Raw genomic sequence first — 18,704 nt, forward strand, 5'->3', positions numbered from 1 at the left:
TTTTTTTTTGCTTTTTTTTTCGTTTTTTTTTTTGCATTATGGTACGGAACCCTTCGTGCGCGAGTCCGACTCGCACTTGCCCGGTTTTTTTAAAGGGTTTATAGGTATATGTATTTCGCTGTTGGTCCCAATGTTCAACAAGTTAGGATCTGATGATGAGATCTTGATTGAGATTATATTTAGTATTTACCTAGGCACGCCTTTTGACTCTTTTGAGTGTTTATTCATCCTATGTTCTCGGAAAGTACCATTTTGAAGTGGAACTGACTGAAGAGTATAAAACGATGGCATACCTATAGGTTTGTTTTTGAAAACTCGGGTCTTTTTTTATTTAAATAAAATATAAAACACGTTTAAATTATGTTTTGAATAATTAACTTCTCGTCTAAGTTTATTGTATAATCTGTGTAATGCAAGAAGTGTCCTATTATCTTCAACGACTTTATTACCGTATTTACGACCGTGTCAATAATTAGCGAAATAGCGAGGAAATAAGCTACAAAACTGGTTCTCTGGCGGTTGTCATGGTGTTGTTCCATTCAGTAATCAGACGGAAGGTGCGTGCGAGTCGACCGACCAGCACAAGAGCGCTCTCCGAGTACAGTGATTACGCCTAGTCATAATGGATCATATTATACTTGCCTGATCGTTTGCGTCGCTTGTTCTTGGTAGGCAATAGTACAATATGGTTGGTACTACATCGTCAGGGGCACTGGGACAAGGCTTGGCCGGCAATCATCGTTTACCAGTCTCAGTCTCATATCCGACAATAGGCATATGCCTAGCGGCCATATGGTATATACCTATATACCATATGGTATATGTAAGATATTGCGTAAATAAATTACAGATACGGTCAGTAAATTCACTTTTTCCAAAACAAAACCAGCAAAATTATTTAAAGGTATAGTGCGTTCGGGCTTCCCAAAAATTAGTAATGCTGAACTGAATTTCTTCTTCAAAATTGGTTCAAAAAAACTCGATAACAATATAGGCGTAGGCTTCACCCTATTTGGCCCCGCACCTAAGAATTTGTACCACTTGATCAGTACCTAAGTAATGTGTAGTTTTCTAATCACACGCTGATTTGCAAAGGAGATCCTACCTAAACCTTGATTTCATATCTTAGATAGGTAGGTACTGAAATTACTGCTCGATTTGCAAATTTGTTAGACCAATCTGTCATTTTAGTACAAAATTGGCCGGTAATTGGTCAATTAAACGTTATTTTAGAATTTAGGATAAAAAATCAGAGCTTATTACGTAGTGGCAAAATTTTAGTGCGTTTATTGCTATTTTAGCTATAATTAACACGAGCTATTTCTCAAGTAGGTACATAGCCCATTAGATCCATACAATGAATCCTGCAAGAGTACATAAATAAATAGTAGGTTTTTTTATACCACATCGGTGGCAAACAAGCATACGGCCCGCCTGATGGTAAGCAGTCACCGTAGCCTATGAACGCCTGCAACTCCAGAGGTGTTACATGCGCGTTGCCGACCTTTTAAAAACCTGTACACTCCTTTTTTGAAGAACCCCATACCAGACCGTCGGGAAAACCTCGGAAGGGAGCTCATTCCACAGCCGGAGCGTCCGCGGGAGGAAATTCCTCTTAAATCGCACAGTACGCGACCATTTAGGTTCTAGGGTGTGACGATGAACACCCTGCCGACGGCGAGCGGTGCGGTGATAGAAAGCGGCCGTTGGCATCATGTCAAATAGTTCCTCAGAGCACAGCCCATTGTACAAGCGGTAGAACACACACAAGGAGGCCAAATCTCTTCTTAGACTTAAAGGTTCAATACCGCTTGTGAGTTTGGGATCATCGACGATTCGTACAGTGCGCCTTTGGACTGAGTCGAAGGGTCCAAGCTGGCATCCAGGTGCTCCTGCCCAAAGGTGACAGCAGTACTCCATATGGGGTCTGACTTGCGATTTATAAAGCAGCAGTCTTTGCCCCGGAGTAAAGTATCGCCTCGCTTTATTAAGCACACCGAGTTTTTTGGATGCCAGCGCAGCCTTACCTTCCAGGTGGCTGCGGAATTCGACGTCACTGGAGATGTCAACACCGAGGATCCCAATACTCCCTGACATGGTAAGGGCTGTGCCTTGGAACTGTGGAACCACAGTAAATGGGGTTTTCTTAGCGGTGAACGCGCAAACTTGTGTCTTGGTGGGGTTGAATCGGACTAAATTGTCCCGACCCCACACCGAAACTCTGGATAGAGTGCTCTCAATGTCCGACACAAGCTTTTCACGACTCTCCAGAACCACAGAACGAGGGATATTGGCACGGCCTGTGTAATAGGCATCCCCAGTACTGTCGTCTGCATAGCAATGAATGTCATCGATAGACAACATGTCATTGATGTGCAGCAAAAACAGCGTTGGGGATAGCACAGAACCTTGCGGAACGCCAGCATTAATGTCCATGCTATCGTAGCAGGTTCCGTCTACTACGGCTCGTATGCGTCTGCCGGACAAAAAGCTAGTAGTAAAGCTAGCATTTGCATAGTCCCTCCGGCAATCCATAAGATGGTAACTTCGACAGGAGACCCCGAAGCCAGACCGTTCGAACGCCTTCGCTATATCTAGGCTAACTGCCAATGCCTCACCTTGACTCTCAATGGCCGAAGCCCAGCGGTGTGTGAGATACACTAGAACAGCGGTCGGCAACCTTTTAGCAGCCAAGGGCCGCATAGTAGTTAACGGAGGTGACGCGGGCCGTACTTTGTTAATATTTATGACTTTATGAGACATTGTCGTTTTTCACTATTACATACGAAATAGCCAAGGCGCCTCTCGGGCCGCAAGTGACAGATTCGCGAGCCGCATGCGGCCCGCGGGCCGCAGGTTGCCGAGCGCAGCACTAGAAGATCACCAGTCGAGCGACCGTGGCGAAAACCATATTGGCGGTCGCTTGTCAGGTCGTGTTCTTCTAGGTATCTCAGGAGCTTTGCGTTAATTATACGCTCCATGACCTTAGAGAGAAGGGAGGTAATAGCGATAGGCCTGTAATTCGATGGGTCCGATCTATCGCCCTTTTTAGACACAGGGTGCACAAGGCCCGTCTTCCACGAAGATGGAACATGCCGTTTGTCGCTAGAGAGTGTGAAAAGACGCGCTAACACGGGACACAACTCAGGAGCACACAGCTTAAGCACAAGAGCTGGTATGCCGTCTGGCCCGCTCGACCTAGGGACGTTCAGGGATAGCAACTCCCGCCGAATATCCCTTTGCGTGAATGAGATTTCTGGCATGGAGTATACGCACCGCGGGATGGTGGGCGGCACGGCGCTACCGTCGTCGTTCAGGGTCGAGTTCGAGGCAAAAAGAGTACTGTTCACTTTTGCACTGTGGGCCAGATCACCATCACCTTTCCGCAGTGGTGGTACCTAAAGACGACTGACAAAAATTTCCCTCGGCAGCTTTGGCGAGCGACCAGGGGGCCGATTTTTGAATTTCGAGCGTTCGATTTCGTCACTCGAAAATCGGTGGAAAACAGCGAAATGCTAATTTTTGAAATATATATATAGAAATTGGGAATCGAGTGGTATTGACTACTCGTTTTCAATTCTATTAGTAGAATTTAAATACCGGGTACTGGAGATATTATTGAACGAAATACACGAAATCGAGCGGTCGAAATTCAAAAATCGGCCCCCAGAACGCGCGACTCCCAGTGGGATAGCCCGCTAGTTTCTCACCAATTCTGCCGACGAAATCGTATTTAGCCCTGGCAATGGCTTTTTTACTGGACCTCGAGGCAGCGTTTAATTTGCGTTTCACATCAGAAACGTTCGGATCCTTATTAGCTACGGCCTTGGTCCAAGCCCTGTAAGCGGCTTGCTTGCGAACTGTAGCTTCTTTACAAGGCCGATTAAACCAAGGACGTCGCTTTTCTCCCGCAGCTGTTACCGAGTTGGGAATTAAACAATCCATTCCCAGCAGTATTGTCTCGGCAAAATTGGCGGCGGCATTTACAGTAAAGCGCTTTAAATTTGACGACATAGGAAATGTGCTTAACAAGCGATATACCTAACTAACGAGGATTAAAACATTTTTCAGAAACTAACTTCAGTGAATAGATTGTGTAGTTTTCTAGTTAATAAATAATAACGTATGTATATGTATGCAAAGCATATTATTATGTCTTGTTCCGGTCATGTCATTAAAACCTTACATGAAGGTGTGTGATAACTGTAATAATTAAGGGACACGCACGCTAACTACAATCTTGACATTACCAAAACGAGTGCAAGTTCGCGGCTGCGTTAAAGACCCTTTGCATGCTGAATCATGGCCTTTTTGGTATTTAATTTAATACTCACTTTGATAGAGACTGGTGGGAGAATTCAGGGGATAGGGATACGTGGAGGAATGGGAGTGACACCTTTGCCCAGCAGTGGGACAATATGGGCTAGTATTAATAATTTAATACTGCCAGTGATTATCATTGTTTAAAAGCATTTATTCCTCTCAGGATCCAGGGCATAAAGGCAATCCTTCTCAGATGGAACTGTTGAATATGCCTATTTTATGTGCATCGATAGAAATTAAGGTACTGAGTTTGTACTGCAGGAACTGGGAATTCTCGGTTCTGCTACAGTATTTGAGCATTTCACTATTCGATAAGAGATTAATACTTCCGTTATTAGTTTATCAGAATTACAATAATTTATTGCAAACAATAAATTTCCATTTATCTATCATATCCCTTGTAAATAGATGTTATCAATTATCAGTATTATCACACACAAGAAAAGATAAACCTATGATAAAACCACCTGTTGTATTATTTCAAAATTATGAACTTAATCATTCATAGAATACAATATCTGTCATATTGAACACATAATGAGTTAGATAGCCTATTACCCTGTAATTAAAATGATAACATTTTATGTGCCCATCAACTGATTAATATTAATAAACAATGACTTGTTTTATGTGACATTTGACTTATGCAACAATGATTTAATAAAATAGATAATAAGGCATCACAGTTTTAATCACACTGTAAGATTATAGTGAGCCATGGAGTCAATATTAACACAAAAATTAAAGTCAAACTCATCCTCATACTCAATCAGTAATTTTGCCCTGAAATGTTTTTATAAACATCCTATGCATCACTTCTAAGTAATCAAATATTTAAATTATAAATAAAACAATTATTATTATATTAGAATTTCATAGTTCTTTTTGTATTTCAACCTAATCATTTAGTTAAATATACTATATTCATATATATTGTTACAAAATAACTAACTGTACTAAGGTATCCTCTTGTCAGTGGAGTATATTCCATTAACTGTAGGCATGAAGCCGCATTTCATAAGAGATAATTATGAACTTATTAAAATTACAATTTACCACAATTTCTATAAGACAAGCTTTTCACATAATAGATAATTACACAAAATCATTGCAGGGCAAATTATATTAAAATTACTGGATGAGTATGACGATGAGTATGGCTTTAATTTTAATGTTAATATTGACTCCATAGCTCACTATAATCTTACCATGTGTTGAAAACTCCGATGTCTATGGATAATATGTTTGACTAAATATTTCATGAAGTCTCCATCAAATATATTGGTGCGGCCAAAGTGTTCAATAATATAGTAGGTACTAAATTTTAGAGAATATTATTAATATCGTTTTTTTCCTGCCTTAGTATAGCCTAATTGTGGCCTTAGTTTAGCCTATGAAACTGGATATATTTATCTTATTATTATTTTCTAAATTCATTATTATTTGATATCATACATGTTATTTTATCACTTGATAAGGACAAGGTAGAACCAATTTATGCAAATATGTGACTGAAAGTGTCTTTATTACATGATATAGTATTTAGCAGTTAATTATAATGTCTTAATGGGGTTTTAGGGAAATCCAGGGACACTAACCTCAGAACTAAAGATGTTTGATGTCATTTACATTACTTTGTGTTCTATCAAATTTTTTACATGCATACCAAAGTTTTTCCTAAATTTCACATTTTTGTATTTTTATTGATATTGCACTAATTGATATTGAACTTTTTGTATGAAACTTGTTTCAACCCTAAGACCTGTGCTTAAGCACACTTAAGATATTGTAAAATACGATTTAAAAATTTGCAATTGGAAAGCGTTAATATAAAAGGTTACGTATGACTGTGGTTCGGTGCTGTAGAAATGTACCCATCAAAAGAGTAATATGAAAGTGTACCTGGGACGAGTCTGCATGTAGCGGTGCCCGAAGAAAATGATAGCCATGTACACCCCCACGTAGTAAAACGCAACAGTCCAATTCTCCGTCATCCATTTCCTTGAATTCTGATGGATAAACTCGCTCTCAAAATCGAAAATGTATGAGTAATTCGGAGTAGTGTCCAAATTGTACTTCCAAGTTGCGGACTCCATCTCGAAAGTTTTAGATAAGCCACTTAGCACTCGTTGTCTACCTCACGCTACACTGATCATCACCCTGCCGGTGTCCGATTAATATAACCTAAATGGTATTTATTAATCGTTATATCACAGATGACTAATGTCAATATTTCGTGTGAAGGCGTGTTGCCTATATGACACTGACACCAGCAATGAGCGACAGTTAACAATATGTTGACTATTTATTTATTCGCGGTGAGACGCGGACGAAACAAGACTTATTCGCGCAGTCAGTGCCGCGGCAAGGTAGTAAGATGAATGAACTCGTCGTTTCGTCTCACGCCGCGCCTACTGCCATGACCACCGCGGGCTGCCACTGCCACAGAATTTGAGTATTGACAAAGTCAATATAGAGTAGGAACTGTCACTCGACGTTTGCTCTATGGATTTCTTAATGTTTTGTCTACACCGGCGTTGCAACACGCTTGGCAACCAACCGTACTTGGCGTACACCGAACTTCGCAATTTGCGGTCATCTTTCTCTGTCACTCTAACCATGCCTTAATTAGTGTAAAAGAGATAAGTAAAGGATTATGGAAGGTAAAAGTACTCTTACTCTATACTCCATGTGTAGAGGATAGCATCTTGTTTTGAGGGAGCAATGATGTGAAGTCAATTTATGTCAAGACTGTCAGTCCAAGATAACTCTGCAGCGATTTTAATAGCACATGTATAGATGGTCAAGCAAATCTTGTCAGTAGAAAAAGGCGCGAAATTCAAATTTTCTATGATACGATATCCCTTTGCGCCTACATTTTTCAAATTTGCCGCCTTTTTCTACTGACAAGATCTGCTTGACCAACTTTAGATTGCATAGCACAGACTGTCCGTGTTAAGTGTTATTGACTGAAGACTGCGTAAGTGTTATTTAAACGTCATCATTTTTTAGAAAGTTTGACGTTTAAAATTACACTTGCACATTCAACTTATACATAATAACTATAATAATGGCTCCTCTACACGAATGGCCAACGCCGGCCAATCCAAGGGACGCAGCCATGCGGTAGACTGAGATAGCAATATCACTTGCTCCCTCTAATGCATAAATGCGTCCCTTGGATTGACCGGCGTTGGCCATTCGTGTAGAGGAGCCATAAGATCATATTCTCGGGTCGGCGATCATAATCCGTATGACATAAAGCGGTATCCAGACGGGATGATCAAATCGACCGATTTGATCAGGAATGAAATTGGCGTCAATCTCCAATTTAATCACCAATTTTAGATTTATGGTGATATTAGAGCCCTATAAATTGAAAAAATGCCCCACACCTCATTTTATCGGTAATATCAGTCATTATCGGCGGTTGAATTCGGCGAGCCAAATTGCCATTTGCGTCCGCACGTCCTGATTCGATCGGCCAATTAAATCAGATTGGCGAAAAATTGACTAGTCTGGATACGCCTTAACACTGATAGCCCTGTAAAGGCCCCAGTACACAATGGGCCATCGCCGGCCACTCCAAGGGACGCAGCCATGCGGTAGAATGAGATAGCAATATCACTTGCTCCCTCTAACGCATAAATGCATCCCTTGGAGTGGCCGGCGATGGCCCATTGTGTACTGGGGCTTTAAAAAAAAATATTCAGTTTTCAAACCGCACGCTAGATGGCGCAGTTCCGTGTAGTAATGCATTTTTCGTGGTAATACAGTAATACATCACTACTTTCTGAGCAAAATATTTAGTAGGCTATTTAGATATTCTTTGCTATTTAGGCTCCCCTGCTTTGTAGATTGTAACACCTCTATGTACTATGGTTCGTAATAAACGATTTTTGATTTCTGATTAAAATCGTTTTAGATCTTCTAGTACCCATGGAAGGTAATATATGTACCTACATATGTAAATTGTAATTGTAAGGGAACCCAAAGCCAGGAAAAAATACTTTTTTATTTCTTTTCCAAAAACCAAACCGCTACAAACAGCCCACAGCACAGCCAGCCAGTGAGCGCAGCACGGTTCCATTTTTATCGTCTATCACTATGCGCGTCTCTTTCGCACTTACGTACTTGTTAGAACGTGACAGGCATGGTGACAAGGGATAAAAACGCGACCGTGCTAAGCCGCCAGGTCTCAAGAGATAGGGTAGACTGGGTACGGTTGTAACAGGGTACGGTTGAAACAGCTCGAATATTTACGAAATCATTTTGTGCGTATATGAATTAGGAACATTTTTATATCTACAGCTTAAAACTAAATACATAGATTTAAATTGTACCTACTTGTACAAGCAGGCGACGACTTACGAGGCTGCTGCTTAAAATAATAGTCACACCTACTTTTAACTAAATGAAAATAAACCTACGGTACCTATTTAATTGTTGTATGTGATTTATTCGGTAATGATATTTAAGGGGCCCACTGATTAACAGTCCGCCGGACGGTATCGGCCTGTCGTTCGGAACTGTCAAATTTTTGTTCTAACTTACAGGCCGACACCGTCCGGCGGACTGTTAATCAGTGGGCCCTTAAAGGAAATTACTTGTTTTGGGTTTCATTTGGATGGGTACGTGAGGTACGTCTTGGGGATGGTTGTATCAATGGGGCACAATTTGAAAAATGACTCGCTAACAAAAAACTATGGCAAATAGGTTATTAATTATTAATTCTATTAAACGTTAACCCAAAAGAATATTTTTTCAGTTTTTAATGTTTCCTTTTTTTTAGAACTAAGTTGTAATAATATGAGCGATCAAAGTGAAATTGTTACAACCGTACCCAGCCTACCCTTTAATAATCTACCAAATATGTAGTACCAAATCACGACAAAAATACCTACACATTGTTATATAAAAAGAATGAAGTCCCTTTAACAAAGAATATTTAGTTAAATATTGATTTAAAAGAATTCCATACTTACTGATAATTTTAACAATTTCTTAAACATATTTGTTTTTGAACTAAAATATAATATTAAATTAAATGGGTACCTATTATAAACAAAAGAAAGCAATAAACAATAGAAATATGAATATTTATGAAACTTAATGAAATTATAAGTACTTACTTAAATAAAATAATAAATTATGTACTTACCTATAGTTTAATATTATAATTATGTATAAAATAAAACATTTAGTTAGAGATGTAACAATATTAACAGATACATATAATTACTGACAAGCATTCTGACAAGAGAATTCACGGTTATTATTAAGTTCAAACTAAAAACATCGACAACCGAAAAAACAATTGATAATATCCTTTAAACAATATATCACCAAAAACTAGCATGTTACTCAATCTAATTTTCAATTCACTTATAATTGGTAATTTAGATTTTGGTTCCCTGTTATTTTCATTATGAACGTGTATTAATGCCTCCGTCTTGTTATAAAAAGTGAACATGTAAAATGCTGGTTTTTTGCCAATATTCAGAATTCGATGAAACATCCCAGAATCCAATTGTGAGAGTTGTCCTGTTTTTAACTGGAAAGACTGGCTAAAAAGATTTGTCATCTCTGGTTCCACGGCTACTTCTCCTTCTAAGATTGTTAGGGTCACGTTACTTAATTCTGGTGGAATATATTTGTCCAAAACATAATCTGTAAAAAGAAACATGTACTAAAGTACTTATAGACATATTTATAATCTATAACTGACCCGATAACTGAAGGCGCCGGAGGTGGATTGAATATCTTTACTATTTCGGCATTATTGACAATCTTTATTATTTGGGCACTCTCCACTGAAATGAGGTAAAGGTACCAACCTGGAAAATCTGCGAAAAATACTACGTTACTAAAGGGATCCCATGAGTGTACGTCACGCCTTATTTGACTCAAAATGGGTCTCCACTTTGTTGCATCGTCCAAAAGGGGCATTAAGAAGGGAATCTTCTCAAAGGTGCTCCAAGAAACTTGCAATAAATCTACATGGGGATCAAACATTCGTTGGACAAATCTACCATTCATCGAACACCATACGTCAATAAAAATTGAAATATTTCTAGAAAGCATTCCATTTTCCTTCTGGGATTTTTCGGATTCTTTAATCAAGGTGTTATTCAAACATATGGCGTATTGATGTACCATGTCTCCATGTTTATTCCAGCGGTCATTTGGGATAAATACGTTAGGGTCGATAAAGAAATGGTTATTTTTATCGTTATCAACTACTTTCACAGTCACTGATTGGACGTCCCATGTGTGAACCATCATATCCCAGGAATATCCGTAGAGACCGTCTGTCCAATTATTGTAGCCCTGAAAATAATAATGTTGAATAATTGTATTTATTAATACCTATTATAGTTAATACCTAAATAGCAACCACATGACTTACGCAGTTACGCACAAAGTGAAATGGGAACATAATTAATAGTAGCACATATAACAATAATGAGGTGGGGTTCTTGTACTCTTTATTACTTTACTTCTTTCTGACCTAGATAATAAATGTATTATACCTTCCTATAATGTAACTAGTACACTATAATTGCGAGAGTATTAAATCAATAACTACTATAAGTGCTACATTTAATTATTAAAGTCTATCTTTGTACCTTGGTGATGAAGTGGGAAAACGGCAGGAAACCTTGCATTGTCATGTATATGAAAATCAAAATAGTCGTAATTTCTTTACTCCGGGTAATTACTGTTTCATTGTCTGTATCATTTTCTTTTTTACGAGTATGTTGTAATGATGTCACATTTTTATCGAAGGTAATTTTATGCTTTTGTATTTCAAAGCATTCCACTTCATCTATTTCGTGAAATTTCAAATCTTCTGACTCACTAGTCTCGCAAAGTTCTTCATTTTGTTCTTTATTTTCATATAACAATGCGCTGTCTTTTTCAAAAATGTTATTATCATCATTATCGTTAACATTATTATCTGTATTATTTTCATGTAGCTCCGGGGAACTTCTAGGAATTGTCTTATGTATTTTAATAATTTTAGCCACTGAAGTCATGCAGCGCAGTTTAACAAAATTAATAATTAATTTTGGCCAATTGAATGGATAAAACAGTGGCATTGTAGCCAAACACACCCATGGAAACATACCTAAAAAAAAACATATGTTTGCCTGTTATATTTAATGCACTGACGCATTGTAAACATTTACCTACGAGTACATTTGAATGAAATTAGAGTCCCGTCTAAGCTTACTTTGCACCGACTTGAATAGATCAAAGTGAGGGAGTGTCATAAAACCGACTTGAATAGATCAAAGTGAGGGAGTGTCGTAAACGTCATATTTTCATACAAATTTTACACTCATGATAACATTGGCACACTTTGTCATTGCAAATAACATGCACAGTTAGCTTGGCCCGAATGGTCCAAATCCATACACTGTAAAGTGTATCCGTCTCGGCGTTGGTCGTTTTTTTTTAATTCGCTACATTAACTCATTAAGTACCTATCTAGAAAAAAAAGTTAGACCAAGAAATGTCTGCAGTGATTTTGATAGCCCACGAAGTGCAAGTGTTATTTTAAACGTCAAACTTCTATGAAATAATGACGTATAAATAACACTTGCACTGCACTATCAAAATTGCTGCAGACTTTTCTTGGTCTAACTCTAAGTACCTCACCTACTCAACTATGTCTACAACAGTGGGAGCAATAGCTATTTTTGAATGTTTTTTTTTATGCAAAATCGTTACCTTTTCATTGTCAAATTTAGTTAAATTAATAAGCTTACCTATAGTAAACAACCTGGAATTCATAAGATGGAATAAGGCGCAGAACACCATAGCCACATGCCGAGTGCGAGACCACATCATCCAGAAGGCCACAGTCAGATCGAACACAAAAATGAACCAGTGCACTATGAGGTAGTCGGTCTGCTCGATTGTTAAAAACAACCTGGATAAAGTAGTTGTGCATATTAATCTTTTAGTCTGCCAAAGCCATTTCCGTCAGTATAAAAAAGCGGCAAAACAAAAAAAAAAAGGCGCGAAGGGTTACGGCCCATAGAAAATTTAATTCCGCGCCTTTTTCTACTGACAAAGTTGTGTGACCGGCTATAATCAAACATGAAAAAAAAATTCAATGACAAAAACACGTTATACCCACAAGAATAGAAGTGGAAATAATTTTAAAGTTAGCCCAATAAGGCCCACTTGCACCATTCCGCTAACTTGGGGTTAACCGTTTAAACCTGGAGTTACCATGGTTACCAGTACAATTTGACACTGGGTTGACGGTTTAACCGATTAACCCCGGGTTATTGGGATGGTGCAAGTGGGCCTAAGACGTTGACATTTTTTTTATTTGCATATTGTTGATAATTTTAATAACATAGAATATGTTGAAGATAATATGTTTTGTTTCAGTTACCTATATGATTGCAGTTTATTTTTTGATGACATTTTGTAAAAGACGTGTATGTAAGAAAATTATTTCTAAAAAAAATTTGTCAGCGTGTTTCTGGCCCACCCTGTACCTAATCATGTGGTCTCAGACAGTACCTAAAGGTAATAATGGCTGGATGCATGACTCCCTTATCACATTCAGAACTTTTACTATTTTCTTTCGCTTAATGTGATGCTGATGATACATACGTAAAAGGAGTAAACACCCAATGAGCGCTAAGATTTGGCACAGAGTATCCAGTTAGCCATTCTGCGGTGCCCTTTTTCACTCCGGCCATGAAATAAAGAATGAAAAATTGGAACTTCAAAATGAAGTATTGCCAATACGGAACTGTATCGCTGGCTTTTTCAGGTTCTATTATAGCATCTAAAGACCTGGAACAATTATAATTTCAATAGGTATAAATATGTATTGTTTAAAATAACTGGAAATAGTAGTTATATTTATAATATACGTCATACTCACCAATAGCAGTTGGCATCGGTAAAAGTAAGAAGAAAACCCACCAAACCAAACAAGTAACTATGATTGTTCCAGTAACTTTTCTCAATGAAGAATATGTACCAATAGGAAATAGTAAATAGCCGCGCTAAGGAGTGGTATTTCCATCCCAGCGTTATACCTAGTGCACCTTAAAGAAAAATTGAATTACGCATAACTATTATACCGAACTATGTAAACCTGCGTCAAACCGTACAAATCTGTTCCCATTCGCAAAGCGCCATCTAGCGTGTAAATTGATAATCAACATTAATTCTACTAGAGGGCCATCTATATTTCAATTCCTATACTAAATGAAAACTAACTCAGGGTTAATTAATACCGTAATAGCCGATAATTTACCTATCCACAATGCTGTGTAGACAAAAGACATGTAGGGCATCGGAACACCCGGGACAAAGTCGAAAAGTGGAAAGTGGCACATTTTGGAGTCCCCCCATCTTTTGTTCAAGTGGGCACCGCCGCGCTCATCCGGTATGTCGAATAGCATTGCCAAACCTAGGAAAGAAATAAATATTTAGATCTGTTATGAGAGAGAGAGAGAGAGAGAGAGATCTTTATTTGCATACCATAGTACAGATGTTATATACATTGGACCCTAGAAAGGGTGTAGCAAAAATTGATGGTTCACAATTTCACAGTTTTGGTTATTATTACTACTGACTTATACTTAGGTTTCGATATTATAATACTTATACATTTTCTAAATTGCACTTTTAAGTTGTAACAGCTTGAATTGAATGCTTTTATCTACCTTAGTTTATAATTTTCCCATTTTTCTCGCAAAGCATTGATATAGAATAAGAACTGGATACCCAATCAGCCGCAAAAAATGGCCCCGCAAAAGTAACGTTAAAACAGATCACGCGTTACTTTTTCGTTTAGTCTTGTATGGACCGCTCAAATGTGAAGTTGTCAACAATGTCGTAAAAATATGCAAAAATAACAATGATAAAACAAGGAAAAAGCATGGAATGTATTTCTTTCGGTTAGTGCTTTGGATAGCATTACATAATTTATGTAATCTGGTGGTAATTTCATGGTTTTGAATAAATTATTTTGTTAGTAGGTACCAAAGAAGGGATGTGTAGGAACAAAAATCTAATGAGTCGATGTGAGGTTAATACTTTTTTATTTTTATATGGAATTCGTAACATATAATATTATGTTTAAATTCAAGATTTCCAAGAAAACCTATGCGACGTGCAGAGTGGACTGCTATTATAGCAAGAGATAGGGGTGACGCAGTTTTAAACAAAGGCAAAACGGCACTTGTGCGTTCGGCCCATTTCCTTGTTTCCGACATATACACGACCAATAAGGTCATCGACTAACTGTAAATGCTAAACCTGTCTGAACACAGTGACAACCACAGGATTTTTTGATAAAGACCATAACCAATCAGTACCAGTAGCGACCTAAATGTCCCCGTGCACTATATTGCAAAGAACTAAAGCGCGAAGATTATTATGTAGATCTAAAATACACAGTTATTTAATAAGTTGAATTTATTTAAAGGAAAATAGTATTTAAAGACGAATGCTTACTTATTAAAAATAAATTTGTTTTATGATAACTTACAAGGGTTGTTACCATGAATTAATTTTATTTGAACTCCCGATCAAATTAAATTTGTTTCATTTATTACTTTGATTTTTCTGTACAGTAATACCTATTAAAATGTACCAAAGGGACTCTATTCGTTCATTATTCTCGTTTGACGTTGTTTGACGTAAATACAATGGTGACGTTACGTTTAGTGCCATCGGACTTAAAAGTTTTAACAGTGTTGGTACTAATGTTTACAAATTTGACACTTAATGCTTACGACAGTAAGTTCTTTTCCGTACAGAATATTTATCTTGACTCAAAATTTACGTAAGCGTTTTTATCATCAATGCAAATTTTCCGCTAATGTCATTCTGACCCACATTTTGTTGACGTTTTTGTTCCGCTCTGTGTGTCTATTTCTAATATTAAGTCAGTGTCGCAAAGGCATATTGGACAAAGGCCAGTCCAGACGGGAACAATTTTTCGCCAATCTTATTAAATTGTCCGATCAAATCAAGTGGTGTGGACGCAAACGCCAATTTGGCTCGCCAATTAATACCGATAAAATGGAGGTGCGGACGCAAAAATACCAATTTGTGACATTTTAGTGACGCTAGTGTTCGCGTTTGGGGGCATTTTTTTTAATTTAGAGCACTCAAATATCACCTTAAATCTAAAATTAGTTATTAAATTGAAGATTGACGCCAATTTCTTTTCTGATCAAATCGGTCGATTAGATCATCCCGTCTGGACTGGCCTTTCGGAAGTATATAACAAGTAAGAGCCTCTACACGCTTCACCGATATCGCATGCGATTTTTGATATCGGAGGATTTTCTAGAGAGTCCCATAGTCCACAGAATTGCGTATACATATGCCTATATATTCAAGAAATGCGTATAATTTGAATATATAACTGTATATTCAAATGATACGCAATTCTTTGTAGCAACTACGCAAAGTGGACGGAAACAGGCACTGGACGGTGAAATGACGCAATGACCCTATCATTAAAGTATGGTATAACAGTATAATTTAATGCTTAAATAATTAAAACTTGAGCTTAACACTAATAACTTACCAAATAAAATTCTCGTGACAGCTAAACTGGACGCATCCTTCGGGGCATGGAAATAATTAACGACTTTGGTAAACGTCGTTTCTTTAATCTCAAAGCCAAACTGTTCTTTAAATTTCGAATCAAACCCCCTGAACAACATATTCAACTTTTCCTTGAATTTCATTTTAGGACAATTTCTGGGCGTTTCGCTTAATATCTGGGATAAGACTAACGAATTTCCACGCGGTGACGATCCAGGTAAATTATATTAGATCTTATTTATCTCAGTGGAACTCATGTGTCTATTTAATTATGGAAAGGGGATGCTCAGTTCATTGTGTCATTTCCAGTTGATTACACTCTTAGGGGTGACACTTGTCTCCTTTGCTGATACAGAAATATTTGAGGTAGGTACTTACGTAGGAATTTACATAATATTAATATGCATTGCAATATTTGCGTCAAGTTAATCTCCGACTCCGAAACGACAGAACACCCTGTTAGAAATCTACAGTCAAGCGTGAGTCGAACTTAAGACAAAAAAAAACAACGGGTTGCACTCCGGGAGTGCCGACAGAAGTGAAAACTCAATGACTAGTCCAAAATGTCTGGAGCACTATGTATAATTGACCCATCCTCCTTTCTATTGAAAAACTTTAGTTCCGAAATTGTTGGCCAGTGAGCTTAAATTTGTAGCGTTAATTGTTTAAAATTCGAATAGAAATTGTAAAGTTACCTTGCAGACCTCGCATCTAAATATATTTGGTCATGATATTTTGAGTTTTATTCACCAGTACTAGAGTTCACTTTTATTAGCGATTTCATCAAGATGTAGCTTTATTGAATTATATTGGAGTGATATAAAATTAGAATGTAACTGTGAGATCCTCGTATTTCAGCCCGTACAAGATAAGAACATTGAGCTTTATTTTAATTTTAATTTTAATCTTATTTAAAGCTGCAACACGACTGATTAATTGACACGATTGTTCTCCCAGAAGGAGGTTCGTGGGGTATTTGACTATGGTACGGTCGTATAGAGGGTGGTCTCACGACCTCCAGAAAATTCCGACTTTTGGTCTACCGCTTCCGGTCAGAAAAATGTTCAACGGCCCGGCGTAACGGTGAAACCTAGGTGGGGGGTGCTCGACCAAATGTCATAGAGGGACCCTGGCAGTTTTTGAAGCCGCCATTTCTTTTTCAAAATGGCCGACTTTTTTTTTTTAATTTTTTCAAGTTTGTCCTAGCGCGCTGAAATTTTGGTCACGGAATCTCGGGGTCCTCTAGATTCGTATGGGGAAAAAAAATTTCGAAAAAATCCAAGATGGCGGAAAAAATGGCCACTTTTATTTTGTATGGCAACTTTTAAACGGTGCGAGATAGGTGGGGGGTGCTCGACCGAATGTCATAGAGGGCCCCGAGACAAAACAAACTGCATTTAAAAAATTTCAAACGGGCCGACTTTTTTTTTTTAATTTTTTCAAGTTGGTCCGAGCGCGCTGAGATTTTGCATGGCGAGAGATAGAGGCCTCTAGATTCCTATGAAAAAAAAAAATTTTGGAAAAAATCCAAGATGGCGGAAATAATGGTCATTGTAATTTTGTATGGCAACTTTTAAACGGTGCGAGATGGGTGGGGGGTCCTCGACCAAATGTCATAGAGGGCCCCGAGACAAAACAAACTGCATTTAAAAATTTTCAAAATGGCCGACTTTTTTTTTTTTTTTTTTTCAAGTTGGTCCGAGCGTGCTGAGATTTGGCATGCGGCGAGCTAGGGGGCCCAAGATTACCATGTGAAAAAAAAATTTTGGAAAAATCCAAAATGGCGGCGGACACGGGCAAAATTCAAATTTCCAAGTAGGTTAAGCGAGCCCGAAGGGCGAGCTTCAGGCCGGGAGGCCGAAGGCCGACCCCGCGGAGGGCCGTCAGGCCCGGAACTTCACCCCGAATGTCCAAGCGTGCCCCACCCCCAGTAATTTTGGGCGAGGCCGAAGGCCGAGCTGCGGGAATGACCAACAAAGCAAAATCCTATACAAAAAGTGTGTTAAGCGAGCCCGAAGGGCGAGCTCCAGGCCGGGAGGCCGAAGGCCGACCCCGGCGGAGGGCCGAAGGCCCGGAGCCTCCAGCCCGACTCCCAAAACGCGAGGCCGAAGGCCGAGCTGCGTGAATGCAGTGCTTCCAAGCGTTCTACAAAGTCAACTGTCTTGATAAGCGAAGCCGGCGGGCCGAAGGCCCGACGGCGAAGCGTCGAGGCTCGCGAAGGCCGAAGGCCGAGCTCCGCGTAGGGCCGAAGGCCCGAAGCGTCACACGAGAGGGGGAAGTTGGAGCTTAAACACGACCCAATAGGAAAAGTGTCTTAGACAAGCGAAACGGCGGGCCGAAGGCCGAAGGCCGTAGGCCCGACGTGAGGTTGTCAAGACACTTTTACTATTGGGTCGTGTTTAAGCTCCAACTTCCCGCTTACCCCCCAAAGCAAAACCAACCCTCCAAGTGTTTTAATAAGCGAAGCGGCGGGCCGAAGGCCCGATGCTGAGCTTCGGAACCCAGCGAAGGCCGAAGGCCGAGCTCCGCGTAGGGCCGAAGGCCCGGAGCGTCCCTTTAGATTTCCCATGCACGCGAGGCCGAAGGCCGAGCTGCGGGAATGAAGTGCTCGCACGCGGATCTTTCCGTCCTAACAAAAGTAGAAATTCATTTCTCTTTCCCTTTGGAAAACAAAACTACGGCACCAACAACAGCACAAACAACAGCACCAACAACAACAACACATAAACAACAATACCAACAACAGCACAAACAACAACACGCGCACCGCGGGGCCCTCG

The 18,704-nt window shown here is 39.0% G+C and overlaps 2 protein-coding genes across 2 annotated transcripts in view; both read right to left on the bottom strand.

Annotated features, from left to right (window-relative positions):
- LOC134793542 (very long chain fatty acid elongase 6) overlaps positions 1-6,754 on the bottom strand; it is a 44,120-nt gene extending 37,366 nt beyond the window's left edge. The window contains exon 1 of the mRNA XM_063765150.1: positions 6,226-6,754. Coding sequence (XP_063621220.1) covers positions 6,226-6,419 — 194 coding nt within the window. The 5' untranslated portion in view covers positions 6,420-6,754. The remainder of the gene's footprint in view (positions 1-6,225) is intronic.
- A 2,853-nt stretch (positions 6,755-9,607) lies between these two features.
- On the bottom strand, positions 9,608-16,123 carry LOC134793995 (vitamin K-dependent gamma-carboxylase). Its single transcript, XM_063765701.1, has 8 exons — positions 15,905-16,123; positions 13,616-13,771; positions 13,238-13,403; positions 12,961-13,146; positions 12,099-12,262; positions 10,953-11,455; positions 10,161-10,653; positions 9,608-9,993 (listed from the first exon to the last, which is right to left on the bottom strand). Exons 1-8 carry the CDS (start codon positions 16,065-16,067, stop codon positions 9,608-9,610), a joined length of 2,217 nt encoding a protein of 738 aa, XP_063621771.1. The 5' UTR covers positions 16,068-16,123.
- Between the last annotated feature and the right edge of the window lie 2,581 nt (positions 16,124-18,704).

The sequence above is a fragment of the Cydia splendana genome, chromosome 9, assembly GCF_910591565.1.
Source record: "Cydia splendana chromosome 9, ilCydSple1.2, whole genome shotgun sequence".
Lineage (NCBI taxonomy): Eukaryota > Metazoa > Arthropoda > Insecta > Lepidoptera > Tortricidae > Cydia > Cydia splendana.

Bases quoted from the DNA above. Each gene is read 5' to 3' on its own strand.
- LOC134793995 (XM_063765701.1), bottom strand. From the start codon at position 16,067: ATGAAATTCAAGGAAAAGTTGAATATGTTGTTCAGGGGGTTTGATTCG. The intron at 13,772-15,904 runs GTAAGTTATTAG...TTTCTTTCCTAG, and splicing joins TGTCACGAGAATTTTATTTG to GTTTGGCAATGCTATTCGAC. The intron at 10,654-10,952 runs GTACAAAGATAG...TATTATTTTCAG, and splicing joins TTTCCCACTTCATCACCAAG to GGCTACAATAATTGGACAGA.